Genomic DNA, 22,961 nt, shown 5'->3' with positions numbered 1-22,961 from the left:
CTGTGCAAGAAGGAGAAGAGTGAGGAAAGCCACCAAGACACCCAGACAACCCAGAAGAAGTTAGAGGCTTCTGTGGCTGTGATTGGAGAAATTGTGCACAGTGCAAGTTTTGCGTTTTGCATCACCACTCTTAGGTTTATAGTGGAGTAGAGCGGAGAAGGATGTTCTTTCACCATAACAGATCAAATCTCAGATGTACCTTCTGGCAATCTGAAGCTAAACTTTCAGGTCTTCTTCTTAAGAAAACCCTCCTCTGTGCCACTGCATCATCATGAAGCTGGATAACTGGAGATATAAAATGCAAACCATGCACTGTGCACAATTTCTCCAAACCTGCCAATGAAACTGATTTACAGCTATTATACCAAAGTGTTCCATTACTTACGCAGCCCATCATCATGGGCTGTCAATTGTGGGACCCAGACTGTGGTCTGTGGAACCGGTCAGGGGCTGCTGGTCATCTCCCCCTCCCTTCTCTGTCTTCCTGCCAGTGGACCTGATCAGCTCCACCTGGAGTTGCATCACACCTGCATCAATCACCGGCGTCCTATTTAAGCCTGGGCTGAAATGAAGGAAGTTGAAAGATCTTTCCGTCCCTGGAAGCGGTAACCTGACCTCCTCATGTGTTGTTCCAGTCCTAATAGGGATGCACTCATCCACATACGAGGTCTGTCAATAAAGTATAGGTTCTTTTTATTTTTTTCAAAAACTATATGGATTTCATTCATATGTTTTTACGTCAGACATGCTTGAACCCTCGTGCGCATGTGTGAGTTTTTCCATGCCTGTCGGTGACGTCATTCGCCTGTGAGCACTCCTTGTGGGAGGAGTCGTCCAGCCCCTCGTCGGAATTCCTTTATCTGAGAAGTTGCTGAGAGACTGGCGCTTTGTTTGATCAAAATTTTTTCTAAACCTGTGAGACACATCGAAGTGGACACGGTTCAAAAAATTAAGCTGGTTTTCGGTGAAAATTTTAACGGCTGATGAGAGATTTTGAGGTGATACTGTCGCTTTAAGGACTTCCCACGGTGCGAGACGTCGTGCAGCGCTCTCAGGCGCCGTCGTCAGCCTGTTTCAAGCTGAAAACCTCCACATTTCAGGCTCTATTGATCCAGGACGTCGTGAGAGAACAGAGAAGTTTCAGAAGAAGTCGGTTTCAGCATTTTATCCGGATATTCCACTGTTAAAGGAGATTTTATTAATGAAAGACGTGCGGACGGGTCCGCGCGTCGGGACGCAGCCGGCGCAGTGCGGCGGTACAGGAAAAACACCTCCGTGTTGATAACCACTTGTAAAATCCAGGCGGCTTTTGATGGCTTTCAGTGGAGTGAGTATATGAGAAATTGATTAACAGCTGGACATGTTCCAACTTGTCCTTAAGGCTTCCAACGGAGGTGTTTTTCCTGTGGCGGAGCGTCGCATCGGCTGCGAGCCGACGCGCGGACCCGTCCGCAAGTCTTTCATTAAAAAAATCTCCTTTAACAGTGGAATATCCGGATAAAATGCTGAAACCGACTTCTTCTGAAACTTCTCTGTTCTCTCACGACGTCCTGGATCAATAGAGCCTGAAATGTGGAGGTTTTCAGCTTGAAACAGGCTGACGACGGCGGCTGAGAGCGCTGCACGACGTCTCGCACCGTGAAAAGTCCTTAAAGCGACAGTATCACCTCAAAATCTCTCATCAGCCATTAAAATTTTCACAAAAAACAGCTTAATTTTTCGAACCATGTCCACTTCGATGTGTCTCACAGGTTTAGCAAAAATTTTGATCAAACAAAGCGCCAGTCTCTCAGCAACTTCTCAGACAAAGGAATTCCGACGAGGGGCTGGACGACTCCTCCCACAAGGAGTGCTCACAGGCGAATGACGTCACCGACAGGCGTGGAAAAACTCACGCATGCGCACTGAGGGTTCAAGCATGTCTGACGTAAAAACATATGAATGAAATCCATATAGTTTTTGAAAAAATAAAAAGGACCTATACTTTATTGACAGACCTCGTATTTTCACTTACAATCTGAGCCCGATACCTGAATTTGGATATCTGCTAATACCGATACTATTCTGATAGCAGCGCTTGGTTTGTTTTATTAACATCATCATTATTATTATATAATATACAAACTGCCTTGTTTCTGCTTACAATCAACTTTAGAATGATTAAGAGGTTTTACATTGTCATCTGACAGTTAATAATCACATTATTAGTGTGAAGTTCGCTGATCCACAGCAGGATTGTTTTCCACCGGCGCGGCTCCACCGAGGCCCGAGGTGCCAGCGCGGAGTTATCTGACCATGGGTCCAAAGAAGGCACTGACGGCGGAGGAGGGAGACGATATCAAGAAGTCCCTGGACTTTTTGTCTGAGGAAATCTCTGTTGTTAAAATGCAGCAGAAATCCATTATGGAGCTGGTGGAAGAAGTGAAGGCTCTCCGGATCCAGAATGCCGAGAAAGACCGGCGTCTGGTGTACCTGGAGAACCGTCTTGCAGAGTTGGAACAGTACACAAGGATGAACGACGTTATTATTACAGGAATTCATATTAAACCTCGATCCTACGCACGGGCGGTGTCAGAAGACAGCGGAGGGGAGGCCAGTGAGCAGGAGGCCAGCTCAGTGGAACAACAGGTGGCTGACTTGCTGCAATCTAAAGGTATTCAAATGGACTGTAATAACATTGAAGCGTGCCACCCCCTGCCCAGGAGAGAGGATGGAGACAAGCGAGCAGTTATAATGAGGTTTGTCAACAGAAAACATAAAATGGCATTGTTAAAACAGGGACGGAAACTTAAAGGAACAAACGTATTCATCAATGAACATCTGACCAATAGAAACGCAGACATCGCCAGGAAAGCTCGTTTCTTACAAAAGCAGGGAAAAATTCAACAGACATGGACATCCAACTGCAAAACATTCATCAAACTGAACGGAACACCAGAACAAGAGAAGGTTATGGTAATCAGGAACATCGAGGAACTGGACAAATACGACCAATAAGGTATGAGGACACAAACACATCACAACACCATGACACAGACCAGAGGAACCTATTCATCTACTACATCATCTACATCTGGAGACAAGAAGGATATAACTCAAAGGATTGATGATCATGGAAAAGTAGAACTGAGAACATTTAAATACACAGACCACAATGTACTGGACTTGGAGCACGATATAGACCCGGACAATAATTTCTTCTCAAATATCAATGACAGTTGTTGCTATTATACAGATGAACAGTTTAATCGGATCATTAAAACGGATAACAAATTATCAATAATCCATTTCAACAGCAGAAGTCTATATGCAAACTTTAACAACATTAAAGAATATTTAAGTCAATTTAAAAAAATATTTAACATAATTGCTATATCAGAAACATGGATCAATGAAGATAAAGGAATGGATTTGAACTGGATGGATATGAATTTAATTGTGTAAACAGAATAAGAGTGGAGGAGGAGTGGCTGTGTATGTGGATAAGAACATGGATTATAAAATAGTAGACAATATGACAACTGTGATTGATAACTTATTAGAATGTATAACTATTGAAATATGTGAAGAAAAAAGCAAAAATGTATTAGTCAGCTGTATATATAAAGCACCAGGATCTAGTATTGAAACATTCACTGACTGTATGGGAAAAATGTTCTTAAAAACTAATAAAAAAAAAAACTGTGTTCATTTGTGGTGACTTAAATATTGATCTGCTCAATCCAAATAAGCATAAAATAACAGATGAATTTATCAATATAATGTACAGTATGAGTTTATATCCAAAAATCACCAGGCCAAGCAGAATAACATCCCATAGTGCCACCTTAATTGATAATATATTCAGCAATGATATTGAGAATAACACTGAGTGGATTATTAATCAATGACATTAGTGATCATCTACCAGTTTTCATCGTTTATAATAGAAACCATCGGCGGAATCAGCCAGAGGAGAAAATAAAATACAGGCGAGTGCGGACAGAGGAAAACATGAACACACTAAAGAAGGATTTACAGGAGCAAAACTGGGAAAATGTATACAGTGAAAGTGATGTTGATAGTGCATATGAAACTTTTTTACAAATATTTACATCATTATATGATAAAAAGTGTCCAATTAAACAAGACTACAGAAAACAAAAAATCCAAGCTCGACCATGGATAACGAAAGACAGACACCCTCTCTACTTTTAAGATTAGGCTTAAAACTTTCCTTTTTGCTAAAGCTTATAGTTAGGGCTGGATCAGGTGACCCTGAACCATCCCTTAGTTATGCTGCTATAGACGTAGACTGCTGGGGGGTTCCCATGATGCACTGAGTGTTTCTTTCTCTTTTTGCTCTGTATGCACCACTCTGCATTTAATCATTAGTGATCGATCTCTGCTCCCCTCCACAGCATGTCTTTTTCCTGGTTCTCTCCCTCAGCCCCAACCAGTCCCAGCAGAAGACTGCCCCTCCCTGAGCCTGGTTCTGCTGGAGGTTTCTTCCTGTTAAAAGGGAGTTTTTCCTTCCCACTGTCGCCAAGTGCTTGCTCACAGGGGGTCGTTTTGACCGTTGGGGTTTTACATAATTATTGTATGGCCTTGCCTTACAATATAAAGCGCCTTGGGGCAACTGTTTGTTGTGATTTGGCGCTATAAAAAAAAAAATTGATCTGATTGATTGAAAGGGTTACGAAATGCATGTAATAAGAAAAATACACTGTATAGAGAATTCATAAAACTAAAGACTAAAGAGGCAGAAAATAGATATAAGAAATACAAAAATAGATTAACTAATATTATACGGGTATGTAGGAAGGAATATTATAGTAACATATTATATAATAACAAAAACAATATTAAAGGAATATGGGATATATTAAATAGCATTATCAAAAATGGTAACAAAAAACAGTGTTACCCTCAGTATTTCATTGATGATAATGTCAAGAAGGAAAATAAGGATGAGGTAGTCAACAGTTTTAATAATTTTTTTGTAAATATTGGACCAAGCTTGGCAGAAAAAATTCCTGATTCCCAACCTGAGGATTGGGATAATAATCTCATAGAAAAAAATTCCTGTTCAATGTTCCTCACAGCAGTGGATGGAAAAGAAATTATAAACATTGTGAATAATTGTAAATATAAAACATCTACCGATTTAAATGAAATTGATATGGTGGTGGTAAAACAGGTCATTGAATGGATTGTAGAACCATTAACATACATCTGTAACTTATCATTTCAAACCGGTAAATTTCCCAATCAAATGAAAATAGCTAAGGTTGTGCCGCTGTATAAGACTGGGGATAGACACCACTTCACAAATTATAGACCTGTTTCTTTGCTTCCACAATTTTCCAAATTATTACAAAAGTTATTTAATAATAGATTAGACAAATTCATAAGTAAACATAAATTACTTACTGATAGTCAATATGGATTCAGAGCACATAGTTCAACATCACTTGCATTAATAGAATCAGTTGAGGAGATTACAAACGCCATAGACCACAAATTACATTCAGTTGGAATATTTATAGACCTTAAAAAGGCTTTTGATACAATCAATCGTGACATATTAATCAATAAACTTGAACAGTATGGGATTAGGGGGTTGGTGTTGCACTGGGTGAGAAGCTACTGAAAACAGTTTGTGAAGTTGGGGGAATATACATCATCATGCTTGGACAATGCTTGTGGCGTCCCACAGGGGTCAGTATTGGGTCCAAAACTGTTTCTAATTTATATAAATGATATTGTCAATGTTTCCAAAATATTAAAATTAGTATTATTTGCAGATGACACAAGCATTTTTTGTTCAGGGGGGGATTTGCAGGAGTTACTGAGGAGGATCAGTATAGAAATGGGAAAATTGAAAATATGGTTTGACAGAAACAAATTATCATTAAACTTAAGTAAAACAAAATACATGTTATTTGGCTATTGTAATACAGACATACAGGTTCAGTTACAAGTCAAGGGGGTAGATATTGAAAGGGTACATGAAAATAAGTTTCTGGGGGTGATAATAGATAAGATAAACTGGAAGACTCATATAAAACATATACAAAGTAAACTGTCAAGAAGCATTTCAGTTCTAAACTAAGCGAAACATATTCTGGACCACAACTCACTCCGCATTCTTTACTGCTCACTGGTTTTACCATATTTACAGTACTGTGCAGAGGTATGGGGTAATACTTATAAAGGTACAACACAATCACTATCAGTAATGCAGAAAAGAGCTATAAGAATTATTCATAATACTGGCTATAGAGATCATACAAATCCACTATTTTTACAATCCAAATTCTTAAAATTCAGACTTGGTTCATTTTCAAACAGTACAAATCGTGTATAAAGCAATAAACAATTTACTTCCAGCAAATATTAAAAATATGTTTTTTAACAGATCAGGGGATTACAGTCTGAGGGGGAAATTTAATTTAAAGCATCAGTGGGCACGAACAACATTAAAAGGTTTCTGTATTTCTGTCTGTGGGGTGAAGATGTGGAACAGATTGGGAGTGGGGCTCAAGCAATGTCCAAGCATGAACCAGTTCAAACAGCGGTACAAAAATGTTTTTTTCTAGGTATAGGGAGGAGGAAGGGTAATGAGGGTTAGGGTGTTTTTGTTTTTTGCTTCGGCTTGTAAATATATAGTATTTTGTATGTAAGTAGGTATGTGTAGATGTATATTTATGTTTGTGTATGTATATATGTATATATATATATATGTGTATATATGTATATATATATATATATGTGTATATATGTATATATATATGTGTATATATATATATATGTATATATGTATATATATATATATATATATATAGAGGGCTGTCTGTAAAGTATAGGTCCTTTTTATTTTTTTCTAAAACTATATGGATTTCATTCATATGTTTTTACGTCAGACATGCTTGAACCCTCGTGCGCATGCGTGAGTTTTTCCACGCCTGTCGGTGACGTCATTCGCCTGTGAGCACTCCTTGTGGGAGGAGTCGTCCAGCCCCTCGTCGGAATTCCTTTGTCTGAGAAGTTGCTGAGAGACTGGCGCCTTGTTTGATCAAATTTTTTTCTAAACCTGTGAGACACATCGAAGTGGACATGGTTCGAAAAATTAAGCTGGTTTTCAGTGAAAATTTTAACGGCTGATGAGATTTTGAGGTGATACTGTCGCTTTAAGGACTGTTCACGGTGCGAGACGTCGTGCAGCGCTCTCAGCCGCTGTCGTCAGCCTGTTCAAGCTGAAAACCTCCACATTTCAGGCTCTATTGATCCAGGACGTCGTGAGAGAACAGAGAAGTTTCAGAAGAAGTCGGTTTCAGCATTTTATCCGGATATTCCACTGTTAAAGGAGATTTTTTTAATGAAAGACGTGCGGACGGGTCCGCGCGTCGGGATGCAGCCGCCGCGACGCTCCGCCACAGGAAAAACACCTCTGTTGGAAGCCTTAAGGACAAGTTGGAACATGTCCTGCCTGTTAAACAATTTCTCATATATTCACTCCACTGAAAGCCATCAAAAGCTGCCTGGATTTTACAAATGGTTATCAACACGGAGGTGTTTTTCCTGTGCCGCCGCGCCGCGTCGGCTGCGTCCCGACGCGCGGACCCGTCCGCACGTCTTTCATTAAAAAAATCTCCTTTAACAGTGGAATATCCGGATAAAATGCTGAAACCGACTTCTTCTGAAACTTCTCTGTTCTCTCACGACGTCCTGGATCAATAGAGCCTGAAATGTGGAGGTTTTAAGCTTGAACAGGCTGATGACGCTGCCTGAGAGCACAGCGCGACGTCTCGCACCGTGAAAACTCCTTAAAGCGACAGAATCACCTCAAAATCTCTCATCAGCTGTTAAAATTTTCACTGAAGACCAGCTTAATTTATCGAACCGTGTCCACTTCGATGTGTCTCACAGGTTTAGAAAAAATTTTGATCAAACAAAGCGCCAGTCTCTCAGCAACTTCTCAGACAAAGGAATTCCGACGAGGGGCTGGACGACTCCTCCCACAAGGAGTGCTCACAGGCGAATGACGTCACCGACAGGCGTGGAAAAACTCACGCATGCGCACGAGGGTGCAAGCATGTCTGACGTAAAAACATATGAATGAAATCCATATAGTTTTTGAAAAAAAATAAAAAGGACCTATACTTTACGGACAGCCCTCGTGTGTATATATATATACACGTGTGTGTGTGTATATATATGTGTATATATATATATATATATATATATATGTATATATGTGTGTGTGTGTGTGTGTGTATTGATATCGATATCAGTTTAGGTGTGTAGGAATCTATGTGTATATGTGGCAAAGGGTATCACTGGTTGTGGGGAAGAAGGGGTAGGGAAAAATAAGCTGATGCTTCACCCTACCCCTTTTCGGACATGTTGGGTACACAAGTAGGAACTTTTTTTTGTTGTTGTCTTCACTGATCTATCTTGTAATTGTTGTTGTATCAAATGTTCAAATGTTCTATCTTGTAATTGTTGTATCAAATGTTCGAAATAAACAGTTTTCATTCATTCATTCATTCATTATTGATTTCATATGAGGATATTTTGCATTTCCAGTTATAAAGCTTCATGATAAAGTGGTTTAGAGGAGCATTTCCTTAAAAGAAGACCTGAAAGTTCCGCTACAATTTGCCAGATGCAAGCCTAGATTTTTTGTCATTTAAGTTTTTATTGTTATTTTAACAAGAACATAAAAAACATAAAATATTTTACAGTGGCACATTCCAATTAAAGTACAGTAAATTCAGCAGTTAGATCCTTTTACAAATTCAAAAAATACATCCAAATCCAGCTTGTTTTATCCTGAGTGTCGTGAATTTTTGATAACAGTTTCTCATATGAAGCAGTTTGTCATCATTCTAAGCCAGTCCGCTACTTGTGGCCTGTGGGGGCTTTTCCAGATTCGTAAAATTAAACGTGCAGCAACAAGAAAACCAGTCACAGCAAACCTGTACGTTTCTATAGTGAATCCAGGGGGAAGAAAAGATTTACTGCCAAGCAGACACATTTGCGGTGATGTTGGGATAGGTAAACCGACACATTTTTCCAAATACTTTACAACCTCTGTCCAAAATGAAGCCACCAGGGGGCACTCCCAGAATACATGAATATATTTACCAATGTCACAATTACATTTCTAGCAGGTGTCATTCTGTAATAAACCCATTTTAAATAATTTGGATGGTGTAAAATAAAATCAATGAACTATTTTATAGTGAATAAATTTACTTCTCGCGTCCCTGGTGGCCCATCCTACGTTAGAAACAACATTTTCCCACACATCTTCCTTAATAATAATATTTAAGTCTTTTTGCCAGCTCAGTCTTAACCCTTCACATATTGCACCCTGGTTACTTAAAAGTTTCTTATAATGCAGTGATGCAGTTTGCACATTATTTGATAAGTTTAGCCAGGCCTGTAATGTATTTCTTTTTTCATATTGCTCAAATCAAACACTGATCCTACACTACTTCTAATTTGTAAATATTTCCAGAAATCCCCTTTGTCTGTAAGGTTGAAGGTGTCTCTCAACATTGCAAATGACATGAAATTGCCATCCCTGTACAAATCCTCAATCTTCTGAACCCCCCGCATCAACCATTTTCTCCAAAAAATAGGAGATTTCCCAATACGCACTGCTGGATTGTTCCAAACTGAAAAATAAGTCTGTTCATAACAGGAAATGCCCAATATTTTGTGTACCTTACTCCATGCCCACTAAGAATGCTGTACAATTGGGTTGTGTTGTAATTCACTTTCAGGCCTGTGAGAGAGCAATTGGATGACTTCAAAAGGAGCCGCCAATGCCCTTTCAACTTTAACCCATCCCTTGTTCAAATCTTGCTTTTGCCAATGCTTGGATAATTTATTCAATTCAAATGCAATATTGTATAGTTCCAAATCTGGGAGTGCCAGCCCTCCTGCCTCTCTCAAAGCCGAGAGTTTTTTCAAACTGATTCTCGGTTTCTTCCCGTTCCATAAAAATATTTTGATTAGCTCATTATATTTCTTATACCAGGTGTTATTAATAGTCAGGGGTACCATCATTGAAATACAATTGAACTGTGGGGCAACCAGCATCTTAATAGTATTAACTTTACCCCACAGGGTAAGATTTAATAGTTTCCACTTATCTATATTATTTTTTAAGTTATGGAGCAGTGGTTCTATGTTAATTGAGATTATATCATTCAACTCTGGGTTTAATTTGATACCAAGGTATTTCATACCAGCGGGGGTCCATCTAAAGTGGAATGGTGAGAGGTGAGCTTGGAAACAATTCTTTGAACCCGGCATGGCCTCAGACTTCTGCCAAGTGATTAAGTACCCTGATAACCTTGAAAAATGTTCGATTGTAGACAGGACCTTTAAGACTGTGGAAGGATCTCTAATAAGAAGCAGAACATCGTCAGCATACAAGAACATTTTATGTTCTTCTGACTCCTGCACCACTCCCTTAATATTTTTATCATGTCTGATTGCAGCAGCTAAAGGCTCCAAAAAAAGGATGAACAAAAGGGGGCTTAACGGGTCTCCTTGTTTTGTCCCGCGTTGTAATTTGAAAAAAGGTGAAACTAGCCCATTAGTTGACACAGCAGCCCTAGGGTCTGCATAGATCACAATAATCCACTTGATTAAGCCTTCCCCAAATCCAAATGCTTTCAAAGTGTATTGGAGGAAGCTCCACTCTACCCTGTCAAAGGCCTTGTGAGCATCCAGTGACAGGGCCACTACAGGAGTATCATTATTGCGATTTTGCCATATAAGATGCAGGAGTCTACGAACATTATCTGATGATGTCCTTCCTTTCACAAGTCCCACCTGGTCAGTGTGAATCAAGTATGGTAATATTTTTTTCCATTCTGAGGGCAATGACTTTTGTCAGAATTTTACAGTCTACATTAATAAGACTCACAGGTCTAAAGCTACCGGGGTCCATAGGATCTTTATCTTTTTTATAAATTAAAGATATTAGGGCTTCATTAAAAGTGTCTGGCATTTTCCTCAAATCAAATGATTCTTTGAATACCTCAGTCAAAATTGGGGCCAGTTTATCTATAAATTTTTTATAATATTCTGATGGAAACCCATCAATTCCTGGCATCTTTGCGGGTTTCATAAGGGAAATTGCCTTTTTTACCTCCTCTACTGTTATAGGGCCATCCAAATATGTTTGTTGATCGATTGTCAGTTTTGGCAAATCAAATTTTGAAAAAAACTTGTCACACTCTTTGAGGTCATGTTCTACCTGTGATTCATACAATTTATTATAAAATTTAAAGAAGACATCAATATCGCCTGTACTCGTCCTTGGAACCCCTGACTCATCTTTTATGGCTGGTATTGTAAAGTTAGCCTCTTTTTTCTTAAGCTGTCTCGCCAGGAGTTTTCCAGCTTTCTCACCACTCTCATAAAAGTTGGTGTTTAACCTAAATAAAGCATATTCCACTTTTTTATTATATATTTCATTTATCTGTAATTTTAGATCACAAATTTGCCTTAATATTATCTCATCATAACATTCTGATAGCCTTTTTTCCAATTTCTTAAGCTCAGTTTCAATTGTATTTACTCTTTGCATTTGTTCTCTTTTTTTTTTGTCGCATATGCAATCATTTTGCCCCATATATAGGCTTTTGATGCCTCCCAAACTGTACCAACTTTTTTCTGTTGAACCCATGTTCAACTCAAAAAAAATTCTCAAGCTCCTGTTCCAAGTATTTACATAACTCAGTATCCTGCAATACAGATACATTTAGTCTCCACCTACTCTTGTTGATTAAATCAGGTTCCAAAATCAAACCCAAGTGCACGGTGGCATGATCTGTCAATGCAATTGGTCCTATTAAACAGTCTGAAGTTATTGCTAATTAAAAAGTAATTGATTCTGGAATAAGATTTATGCATATGAGAATAGAATGTATATTCTCGTTCTTTAGGGTTAATCACCCGCCAAATATCTACTAAGTTGAGATCTTTCATCATTAACTCGATCGCCATTCTGTCCTTGGGTTTGCCTTTAGAGTAGGTAGTTTTTTCTAAAACCCCATCAATGACCTTGTTAAAGTCTCCTGCAATGATAGATTTACTAGTCGTTATGTCCCCAATCATTTTGTGTATGTAATGGAAAAAAACTGCATCCTCCAGATTTGGTCCATAAATATTGCATAAATTAACTTTTACTCCATTAATTACAATTTCTAAGCATATCACTCTGCCATCTCAGTCTTTTTGCTCTTTTAAGACAGTAAGATTCAGTTTTTTATGCACTAAAATAGCAACTCTGTTTTTTATTAGTGTAGGAGCTATGGAAAACCTGCCCCACCCAGTCTCTTTTTAATCTAATTGCTTCTGAGTCTAATAAATGTGTTTCTTGTATAAATGCTAATTGAGCTTGTTGGGATTTTAAATATGTCAAACATTTCTTTTGTTGGGGAAAGTGTAGTGACACAGACCCACAACAGGGGGCGCAAATGAACGGTCAATAGATGAGCCAAAAGGTAACAATTTAATGTTGTGAAGGTGCACAACGACAATATACTGTTGGGAAGGTGTCGTAGCACGGACCCACAACAGGGGGTGCAAATGAACGGACAATGAGTAAGCCAAAAGGTAACAATTTAATGTTGTGATATTACACAACGAAACGTGTCTTAATTTCACAGTCAATAAACACCAGGTGAAGTGTGGGCAGGCTCGAAGATAGAAGACGCCCGACGAGAGAGAAGCCGCGTCCCACACGGCTTCCACCACCAACGGCCTGAAGAACACCGGAGCCGCCAAGTCCCGAGTCCCCAGGTGGCCTCTGTCTTCGACTGTCGACCCTGGTACTGCTGGCAGAAAGCAGAAATATGATGTGTGAGTGTGAGTCCGCACACTCAGTAATACATAGTCCAGATACCGTTAGGAGGGAGCACCTCCACCTCCAAATCACACACACTCGTGCAGCTCCTGTTTGTCCCTCTTCTGGGTCTTCACAGGAATGCGACTGCACACAGAACAAAGTTAGACAGCGTATTAGTCAGCAGAGAAATTACCTTGGTTCTGGTAGTCGATTTCTCGGCGGGGAGGTGGAGTTGCAGTCCGGCTTTTATGGTAGTGATGATAACGAGTGACAGCTGGTGCAGAGGATGAGTGACAGCTGTCACTTCTTCTGGGTCTGGCGCCCTCTCGTGCTTGGAGCCCGCACTCCAAGCAGGGCGCCCTCTGGTGGTGGTGGGCCAGCAGTACCTCCTCTTCAGCGGCCCACACAACATATACAGACAATCTCAGAATCTGATAGCAGTCAATACACAAAGGTGACGTGTGGGCAGGCTCGAGGATAGAAGACGTCTGTCCTGAGAAGAGCCAGAACCACACGATTTCCGCCGCCACCGAACCTGGTGAATACTGGAGCCGCCAAGTCCTGAATTCCCAGGTGATCACCGTCCCCGACTGTCGGATCTGGTACTGCTGGCGAGGAGCACAAACAGTGAGATGTGGGTGTGTGCACACCCAGTAACAAAAACAGTCAGAAGGTGGAAAGTCACCTCCACCTCTAATCACACACTCGTGCAGTTCCTGTTAACCACTTATCTGGTTGGGGTATGAACCGAAGCCGTCGCTGTTCACACCAAACGCCAATCCAGCAGATAAGGCACACAACAGGAAAGTGGCAGCGAGGTGGAGATGACATCCGGCTTTTATGGAGTGATGAAATAATGTGTGACAGCTGTCATGAGTTGATGTGTGACAGCTGTCACTCCCGGTTGTGTCCGTGGCGGCAGCGCCCTCTCGTGCCTGAAGCCCGCACTTCAGGCAGGGCGCCCTCTGGTGGTGGGCCAGCAGTACCTCCTCTTCTGGCGGCCCACACAACATCTTTAGCTTTATTGGGTTTTGCAGCCCATTCACGTTCCAGGATATCATTCTTAAACAGTTAGCCATTTCTACTCTTGTGACTTGGTAACAGTCCTGCTGTTAAATAAAACATCCTCTGATGTAAAACACACATCAGGAAAACTAAACTGAAATAAACTCCTGAACGTGGAAAACCCCTCCCTCTCCCTTTCTCTCATGTAACAGAAATCCCTCCCATAAACACAGCCCATGAGACACATGAGTAATCGCCCAATTGAAGCCCCCTCTTCCCCCTTTTGTCTCTCCTAAACTTAGGAATTATAGTGACAAATAAAATACCTACAATTAGGTGTATTGCAGAAGCAATATAATAGTCTTAATCTTAATTTCAATGAAACTGTAAATAACTGTTCATAAGAAATTGTAGTTTTTACAAAACAAAATAACTTAGATCATTTCCTTCAATATAAAACCGTGTTTTGCAGAAAAAAAAAAAAAATCTCCTTTACTCGCTGTCTGCCATTTAGTCCATAAACCACGTCATTCTTGGTGCTCCTCCTCTTCAGTGTGAGTGTTGTTTAGAAAGGCCAGAGCTTTACGGTGATCGGTGAATCTCATTCGCTTGCCTTCCCAAGTGAAGCGCAGCTCAGCCGGATAAGCCAGCGTGAAACACACATCCAGCTCATGTAGTCTCCTCCTGGCGTCCGTGAACTTCTTTCATTTCTCTGCTGTTTCTCTCGTCATGTCAGGAAAGAAGGACAGCCTACAGCCTCTCCACACGATGGTTTCTTTCTTTGTATACTTCTCTCTTGCTCTCATTCCAGGAAACTTAGGAATCGCAGCACAATGGGTCTGGGAGGTGTGTCCTCGTCTGGGACTGGTCCAGCAGTACAGTGGACCCACTGCAGCTGCGTGCGGTCAAGCTCAACACCGAGCGCCTCAGAGATGATCTGTCTCACACACTCGTCCAACTTTCCACCCTCAGACTTCTCTTTCAGACCTATTAAGCGCAGGTTTTGTCTCCTGTCCCGGTTAGCTGCGTCTTCAATGGCTTGGTGACGCTCCACGCACGTTTTAGCACTCTTTTCTGCAGACGCGCACAGCCTGAGATTCTCGTCTTCTAACTGGGAGATGCGGCTTTCTGCCTCCAGTCCAGTCGTAGCATAATCTGGTCAACATCGTTCTGTATCTCTTTGTTAGCTTCTTTTCTCATTCACCTCTTCTTGCAAGGTTGTCAGAAGCTGCCCAACTTTTCCCATTTCCTCAGAGACTGTTGCATTTCAAGCAGAACACTTGCTTCTGTGGTTTGGCTAGCGGGTTTAGGATTAGCTCCACTAGCTGTAGCACCGTGTTTGGCAGACGCTGTTCTAGTCGTCATTGCTCCAAAATGAGTGACAAACCCAGCACAGAACCACTTATTGTCGCTAAATGCAAAATATTTGTCCGAAGACACTGGAATCAATTAGCGAATTTAGATCAAATTAAGGGCTTTGACGGGCAGCTCCCACTCAAGCAACCATCCTGCTCAGTGCTGTCACGTGACCTCCGCAAGCCTAGATTTGATGTTTTGGTGAAAGCCCCCAGGTGGACTCCCAGAACTCTAACACTACTAGAACTGCCAAAGCTGCCAATTTGACGGGTAGCGTTCTGGCGGATGGAATGCATTGGCAGCAATAGTGACATGACATTCCATTGGCCAGAATGCTAAAGGTATTCATGCATGCTACAAAATGATGGTTTGGAAAAGGATCTAATAATATTATTGGTGAGTATTTATAAATAGTATTTAAAAAAGACAGAGTTGCAGAAAAATTTGAAATAAATGTTTACTTGAAGGATCATTCATTTGTAAAAGTTCTTTTTATAACAAAACACAAAAAAATAAATACTTTGTGCCTCTTTCAGGCGTTGTTCCTCAGAGTGTTTTGACCTTATTGTCACTGTTGTTTATCTCAGCCTGCCTTTTTGGGTATGGACCCCAGCCTGAACTGAACCTAATCTCTGTGACTCTGACATCTGAACCCTGCACTCATGTCCAGCCACTTTGTGCCAGTAAGTCTGACAAATTGAGGATTGCAGACTAACACATTTATAATAGTATTTAGTGATAATGTTCGTCATTAACTTTATTGACTTTTGTGCACGCTGCTGTGGGATTGTGGGGGAAAATGCAGTGCTCTGTGTCCACTGGAGTCCTGTAGAAGCTCACATTCTTCTTCTGTCCATGTCTGTTGTGACAGTGAACTGCATATGGTGTATTAGCGGAAGAAAATGGTGAAAAACACAGGAAAGTCTCATTGAGATGGCTTGTTTACACAGCCAAGTGTACTGCGACTGGCTAAACTTGACTTTAGGCCGCGTGCTGCACCCCCCACATGTGACATCATGTGTAGGTCCTCCATAGGGCCCCTTCCCAAAGGGAAGGGAAGGGACAAAAGCTGGGAGCACAGTGAGAAGCATGTCCTTAGACCTCTCCAGTGCTTTTGACAGCATACAGCTGGAAGAGAAGGGTGGGGATCATCATCATCTGCCACACTGGATGCTGGACTTCCTTTCAAACTGCCCACAGTATGTGAGGACATGCGACTGTGTGTCTGAGATGGCTGTCTGCAGCAGGGGGCCCCACAAGGACTGGTCCTGGCTCCGGTCCTCTTCACCCTCTGCACTGCAGGTTTCACACACAACTCACCCCAGTGCTATCTAACAGACGTTCTCTGATGACTCTGCAGCCATGGACCTCATCTCAGAGGAGGATGAGATGAGGTGCACGAGAGTACAGAGAATTATCTTGTTTTATGTTTCTGCTGTTTTTAATTACTGCAGAATTTATTTATTTATTTTACTGTGAAGCACTTTGGGATTTTTATCTGAAAAAGTGCTATATAAATAAATTTGACTGACTTACTTAACTGACACAGGACTTTTTAGACTGGTGTCTGCAGAACAAACCCCAGCTCAGTGCAGGTAAACCTAAAGAGCTGGTGGTGGATTTCCACAGGAATAAACAGGACACAGCGGCTCCAGTGAACATCCTGGGACAGGACATCGAGATGGTGTCATCTTACAAATATCTGGGCGTTCACTTGAACAATAAACTGGACTGGTCAGACCAAGCTGGACCTGCTGAGGAGACTCGGGTCTTTTGGAGTTCACTCCTGAAGACTTTTTCAGGACTGTGGTGGCATCGACATTTTCTACGGTGTAGTTTGTTGGGACAGCAACATCTCTGCTGCAGACAGAAGCAGACTGGACAAACTGATTATGAAGACCAGTGCTGTCCCGGGGTGCCAGCTGGATCCAGGGGAAGTGGTGGGAGAGAGGAGGATGAAGCTAAGCTACATGAATATTCAGTAAGGTATATCTTATATATTATATTCCAATTCTAAGGTGGAACTTTGCAAAGATATATCTAAATATCTAAAAAGGAAGAGTAAAATAGGAGAGTAGAAAAGCGCAGAGTAGAGCCACTTAGGTGAACCAGGGATGGTAGGTTTCATGATTTCAGTTCATAAGTTGGATTTCTTTCAAAGTGCAGAAAAGAGAAAACAGCTCCCCCAACTCTCTCTTTCTCTCTTAACAAAGAGGTTCATGGAGTTGATGTCCTCGCACACAAAATATGACGTCATGCTTTTAGGAAACGCCGCTCAACCTAAATATATTTTTCTAAAAACCACATACTGTAGATCACCAAGAAAGTTGCACTTTAGAATGCTGAAACAACACACAACAGACTCTCTGAACTTTGTGATCTGATGTAACGGAGGTGACGGTCTAGTGGTTAAGCATTGAGACCAGAGGATCCTCGGTTCAACTCCCAGCCTGACCGGAAAAACACTAAGGGCCTTTGGGCAAGGTCCTTAACCCCCAGTTGCTCCGGGTGTGTAGTGAGCGCCCTGCATGGCAGCAGCCTGACACTGGGGTGTGAGTGTGTTTGTGTGAATGTGAGGCATTATTGTAAAGCGCTTTGAGTGTCTGATGCAGATGGAAAAGTGCTCGATAAATGCAGTCCATTTAATGTTGTGGAGTTACGAGGTCCAGTGACACAACAGGTCGTCCCGCTGTACATCTGGAAATGTGAGTGTCACTGACTTTTACATACATGCAAATGTAAAAAAAAAAAAGAAGAATAAGAAGAAGAATAATCTGATTAATGGTTTACATGTACCAAAGGAATCTGAGTACTGGAGATAAATCCAGGTGAGTCAATCTGATAATGTAACAGATAAAGCATATTGGATTTTGCTGTTTACATGAACAATTAATAATCAGATAATGGCCAATAATCAGGTAGCAACCGGATTTTTCTGTGCATGTAAACGGGGCCAGTGCAAAATCCCCCTTTGTGGGACAATAAAGGATTCTCTTATCATTGATAAGATAGGTCATTGATCGACTGTTTTCCTCACACGGCTCTCAGATATGTTTATGATTACCGTGATGTGAAATCAAAGAACTATGCCTAAGCAAAGTGAAATAATAATAATAATCTTTTCGGCTGCTCCCTTGTTTTCACTCTGAGCCACCACACCACATCCAACGTGGATCTGCTTGTTAATTTGGCACAAGTTTTACACTGGATGCCCTTCCTGACACAACTCCACATTACACAGAGTGATGTGGCAGGGGTGGGTGTGAACTGGGAACCTTCAGCACTGGAAAAAAGCATACTGGACCACCAGCACGGCCTCAAACAACTACAATGAAGAATAAAAAACAAACAAAAAACAAACAAACTTGTTTTCCAATTTCTTGCTCAAATTAGAAAGGAGTGGCTTTTCAGGATGTTTTACTTTATTTATTTCATTTCTGGTTTCATGTTGAAAAATGAAGGAATGCTGCACTGATTTATGTGAAAAGCCTCTTTCTGAATCAGCTGTTTCTGATATACAGTGAGGAAAATAAGTATTTGAACATCTACCAACCAGCAAGAATTCTGTCTCTCACAGACCTGTTAATTTTTCTTTAAGAAGCCTCTTATTCTGCACTCTTTACCTGTATTAATTGCACCTGTTTGAACTTGTTACCTGTATAAAAGACACCTGTTCACACACTCAATCAGTCACACTCCAACCTGTCCACCATAGCCAAGACCAAAGAGCTGTCTAAGGACACCAGGGACAAAACTGTAGACCTAAACAAGGCTGGGATGGACTACAGGACAACAGGCAAGCAGCTTGGTAGAAGACAACAACTGTTATGATTATTTATTAGAAAGTGGAAGAAACACAAGATGACTGTCAATCTCCCTCGGTCTGGGATTCCATGCAAGATCTCACTTTGTGGGGTAAGGATGATTCTGAGAAAGCTCAGAACTACACAGGAGGACCTGGTCAATGACCTGAAGAGAGCTGGGACCACAGTCACAAAGATTACATTAGTAACACATGATGCTGTCATGGTTTAAAATCCTGCAGGGCAGCAAGGTCCCCCTGCTCAAGCCAGGTCCAGGCCCGTTTGAAGTTCACCAGTGACCATCTGGATGATCCACAGGAGGCATGGGAGAAGGTCATGTGGTCAGATGAGACCAGAATAGAGCTTTTTGGAATCAACTCCACTTACCATGTTTAGAGGATGAGAACAACCCCAAGAAAACCATCCCAACCGTGAAGAATGGGGGTGGAAACATCATACTCTGGGGGTGCTCTTCTGCAAAGGGGACAGGACGACTGCACCGTATTGAAGGGAGGATGGATGGGGTCACGTATTGCAGGATTTTGGCAAAACAACCTCCTTCCCTCAGTCAGAGCATTGAAGATGGGTCATGGCTGGGTCTTCAGCATGACAATGACCCCAAACACACAGCCAGGGCAACTAAGGAGGGGCTCCGTAAGAAGCATTTCAAGGTCCTGGAGTGGCCTGGCCAGTCTCCAGACCTGAACTCAATAGAAAATCTTTGGAGAGAGCTGAAACTCCAAACTTGAAAGATCTGGAGAAGATCTGTATGGAGGAGTGGACCAAAATCCCTGCTGCAGTGTGTGAAAACCTGGTGAAAAACTACAGAAGATGTTTGACCTTTTTAATTTCAAACAAAGGCTACTGTACCAAATATTAACATTGATTTTTCACAGGTGTTCAAATACTTATTTGCAGCTGTAACATACAAATAAATTATTAAAAAATCATACATTGTGATACATTTCCGGAATTTTATTTTTTTTTAGATTATGTCTCTCACAGTGGACATGCACCTAAGATGAAAATTTCAGACCCCTCCATGATTTCTAAGTGGGAGAACTTGCAAAACCGCAGAGTGTTCAAATACTTATTTTCCTCACTGTATTTTTGATGCATGGCTGACTATTGGAGGAAGCAGCTGCACATGAAGCAGAGACGCAGTGAGCCAAATGGAACATGAACTTTAGTTTATTCTACTTTTTCAGCTTCATCGTCACTAATACAGAAACAAAGGCTGTTTTACCACATGTGGGTGTAAAGCTGAAGTCTACACAGATGTAAAATTGTGCATTTGTGAAAGTTGGACAAATTGGTCCATGGTGGCTTTTGTGGGAACTCTGCACAGAAGAAGGTGTTTAGGTTACTGACCACTGTGAAGTGAAGATGCCAAAAAAGAGAGTACTGTCTGCAGGAGCTCCGTCTGGTGGTGTCAAAGTGTCCATGTCCTGGAGGACATTGTAGGGCAGCTGACCGTCAGCCTGGCACAGCAACTGGGCTTTGACAAACGTGGTCCACCGTCGCTGCAGGCTCCTCTGGCCACCGGTGTCACTCTAAAGCACAAGACCACAGAGAAGAAAACAAGCTCAGCTCACAAACAAAACCCCATCCACACTCACTGGCCACTTTATTAGGTACACTTGCTAGTACCGGGTTGGACCTCTATTGCCTTCAGAACCACCTTAATTCTTCATGGCACAGGATTCAACAAGGTGTTGGAAACCTTCCCCAGAGATGTTGGTCCATACTGACTATTCAACCACTCTGTTCATTCTCCTCTGACCTCAACAAAGCATTTTCATCAACACAACCGCCGCTTTCTGGATATCTTCTCTTTTTTGGACCATTCTCTGTAAACCCCCGAGATGGTTGTGGGTGAAAATCCCAGTAGATCAGCAGTTCCTGAAACCCTCAGACCACCCCGTCTGTAACCACTGTGCCACACTCAAAGTCCCGTAAATCCCCTTTTCTTCGCCATTCTGATGCTCAGTTTGAACTTCAGCAAGTTGTCTTAACCACATATAGATGACTAAATGCATGCAGTACATGCTGCCACGTGACTGGCTGATTCAATTCATCAGGTGTACCTATTAAAGTAGCTGCTGAATGCACATTTTCAAAGTCTAACACAAGAGAACATCTGCATCACTTTATTTCACTTGTATATCACCAAATCCCAACAAAGCTGACTCGACGTGCTTCACACAGGTAAGGTCCAACCTCACCAACCCCCAGAGCAAGAACACATACTGAGGAAGCAGACCAGACTCAGAAGGGTGACCCACTGCCAGCGGTGGGCACAGCTAACCAAAAAGTTAGCTACCATAACAATTAATCCACTAAATGAATAATCAATAACTTTTAGTATTGATTTGGATGGATTTCACTGTTGGCTTCTGACAAACCAGTTACAGTTTAAGTGCCAGAGGGGCTGCTGGGTAAATTCACATAACCCACACATTCCCAGGATCACAAACACAAAGAATGCACGAAAACTAAATGAATAAAAAACAAAACCCCAAACACTGTCATACGTAGATAACGCATTTTATCTTCTCATTATCTTTCAAAAGCAGTAAATCACAGGAGTCACGGTTTGTCTCTGTATTCGATAACGTATTTTATCTTCTCATTATCTTTCAAAAGCAGCAAATCACAGGAGTCACGGTTTGTCTCTGTATTCGATAACGTATTTTTTCTTATTATCTTTCAAAAGCAGCAAATCGCAGGAGTCACGGTTTGTCTCTGTATTCGATAACGCATTTTATCTTCTCATTATCTTTCAAAAGAAGCAAATCGCAGGAGTCACGGTTTGTCTCTGTATTCGATAACGCATTTTATCTTCTCATTATCTTTCAAAAGCAGCAAATCGCAGGAGTCACGGTTTGTCTCTGTATTCGATAACGCATTTTATCTTCTCATTATCTTTCAAAAGAAGCAAATCGCAGGAGTCACGGTTTGTCTCTGTATTCGATAACGCATTTTATCTTCTCATTATCTTTCAAAAGAAGCAAATCGCAGGAGTCACGGTTTGTCTCTGTATTCGATAACGCATTTTATCTTCTCATTATCTTTCAAAAGAAGCAAATCGCAGGAGTCACGGTTTGTCTCTGTATTCGATAACGCATTTTATCTTCTCATTATCTTTCAAAAGCAGTAAATCACAGGAGTCACGGTTTGTCTCTGTATTCGATAACGTATTTTATCTTCTCATTATCTTTCAAAAGCAGCAAATCACAGGAGTCACGGTTTGTCTCTGTATTCGATAACGTATTTTTTCTTATTATCTTTCAAAAGCAGCAAATCGCAGGAGTCACGGTTTGTCTCTGTATTCGATAACGCATTTTATCTTCTCATTATCTTTCAAAAGAAGCAAATCGCAGGAGTCACGGTTTGTCTCTGTATTCGATAACGCATTTTATCTTCTCATTATCTTTCAAAAGAAGCAAATCGCAGGAGTCACGGTTTGTCTCTGTATTCGATAACGCATTTTATCTTCTCATTATCTTTCAAAAGAAGCAAATCGCAGGAGTCACGGTTTGTCTCTGTATTCGATAACGCATTTATCTTCTCATTATCTTTCAAAAGAAGCAAATCGCAGGAGTCACGGTTTGTCTCTGTATTCGATAACGCATTTTATCTTCTCATTATCTTTCAAAAGAAGCAAATCGCAGGAGTCACGGTTTGTCTCTGTATTCGATAACGCATTTTATCTTCTCATTATCTTTCAAAAGAAGCAAATCGCAGGAGTCACGGTTTGTCTCTGTATTCGATAACGCATTTTATCTTCTCATTATCTTTCAAAAGAAGCAAATCGCAGGAGTCACGGTTTGTCTCTGTATTCGATAACGCATTTTATCTTCTCATTATCTTTCAAAAGAAGCAAATCGCAGGAGTCACGGTTTGTCTCTGTATTCGATAACGCATTTTATCTTCTC

The 22,961-nt window shown here is 41.1% G+C and overlaps 1 protein-coding gene across 1 annotated transcript in view; it reads right to left on the bottom strand.

The window, feature by feature from the left end:
• LOC117513191 (semaphorin-4B-like) overlaps positions 1-22,961 on the bottom strand; it is a 241,963-nt gene that overhangs the window by 3,925 nt on the left and 215,077 nt on the right. The window contains exon 8 of the mRNA XM_034173488.1: positions 20,395-20,576. Coding sequence (XP_034029379.1) covers positions 20,395-20,576 — 182 coding nt within the window. The remainder of the gene's footprint in view (positions 1-20,394; positions 20,577-22,961) is intronic.

The sequence above is a fragment of the Thalassophryne amazonica genome, chromosome 7 (genome assembly GCF_902500255.1).
Source record: "Thalassophryne amazonica chromosome 7, fThaAma1.1, whole genome shotgun sequence".
Classification (NCBI taxonomy): domain Eukaryota; kingdom Metazoa; phylum Chordata; class Actinopteri; order Batrachoidiformes; family Batrachoididae; genus Thalassophryne; species Thalassophryne amazonica.
The sequence above is the reverse complement of the archived record's forward strand: the minus strand, read 5'-3'. Positions and strand labels throughout refer to the sequence as shown.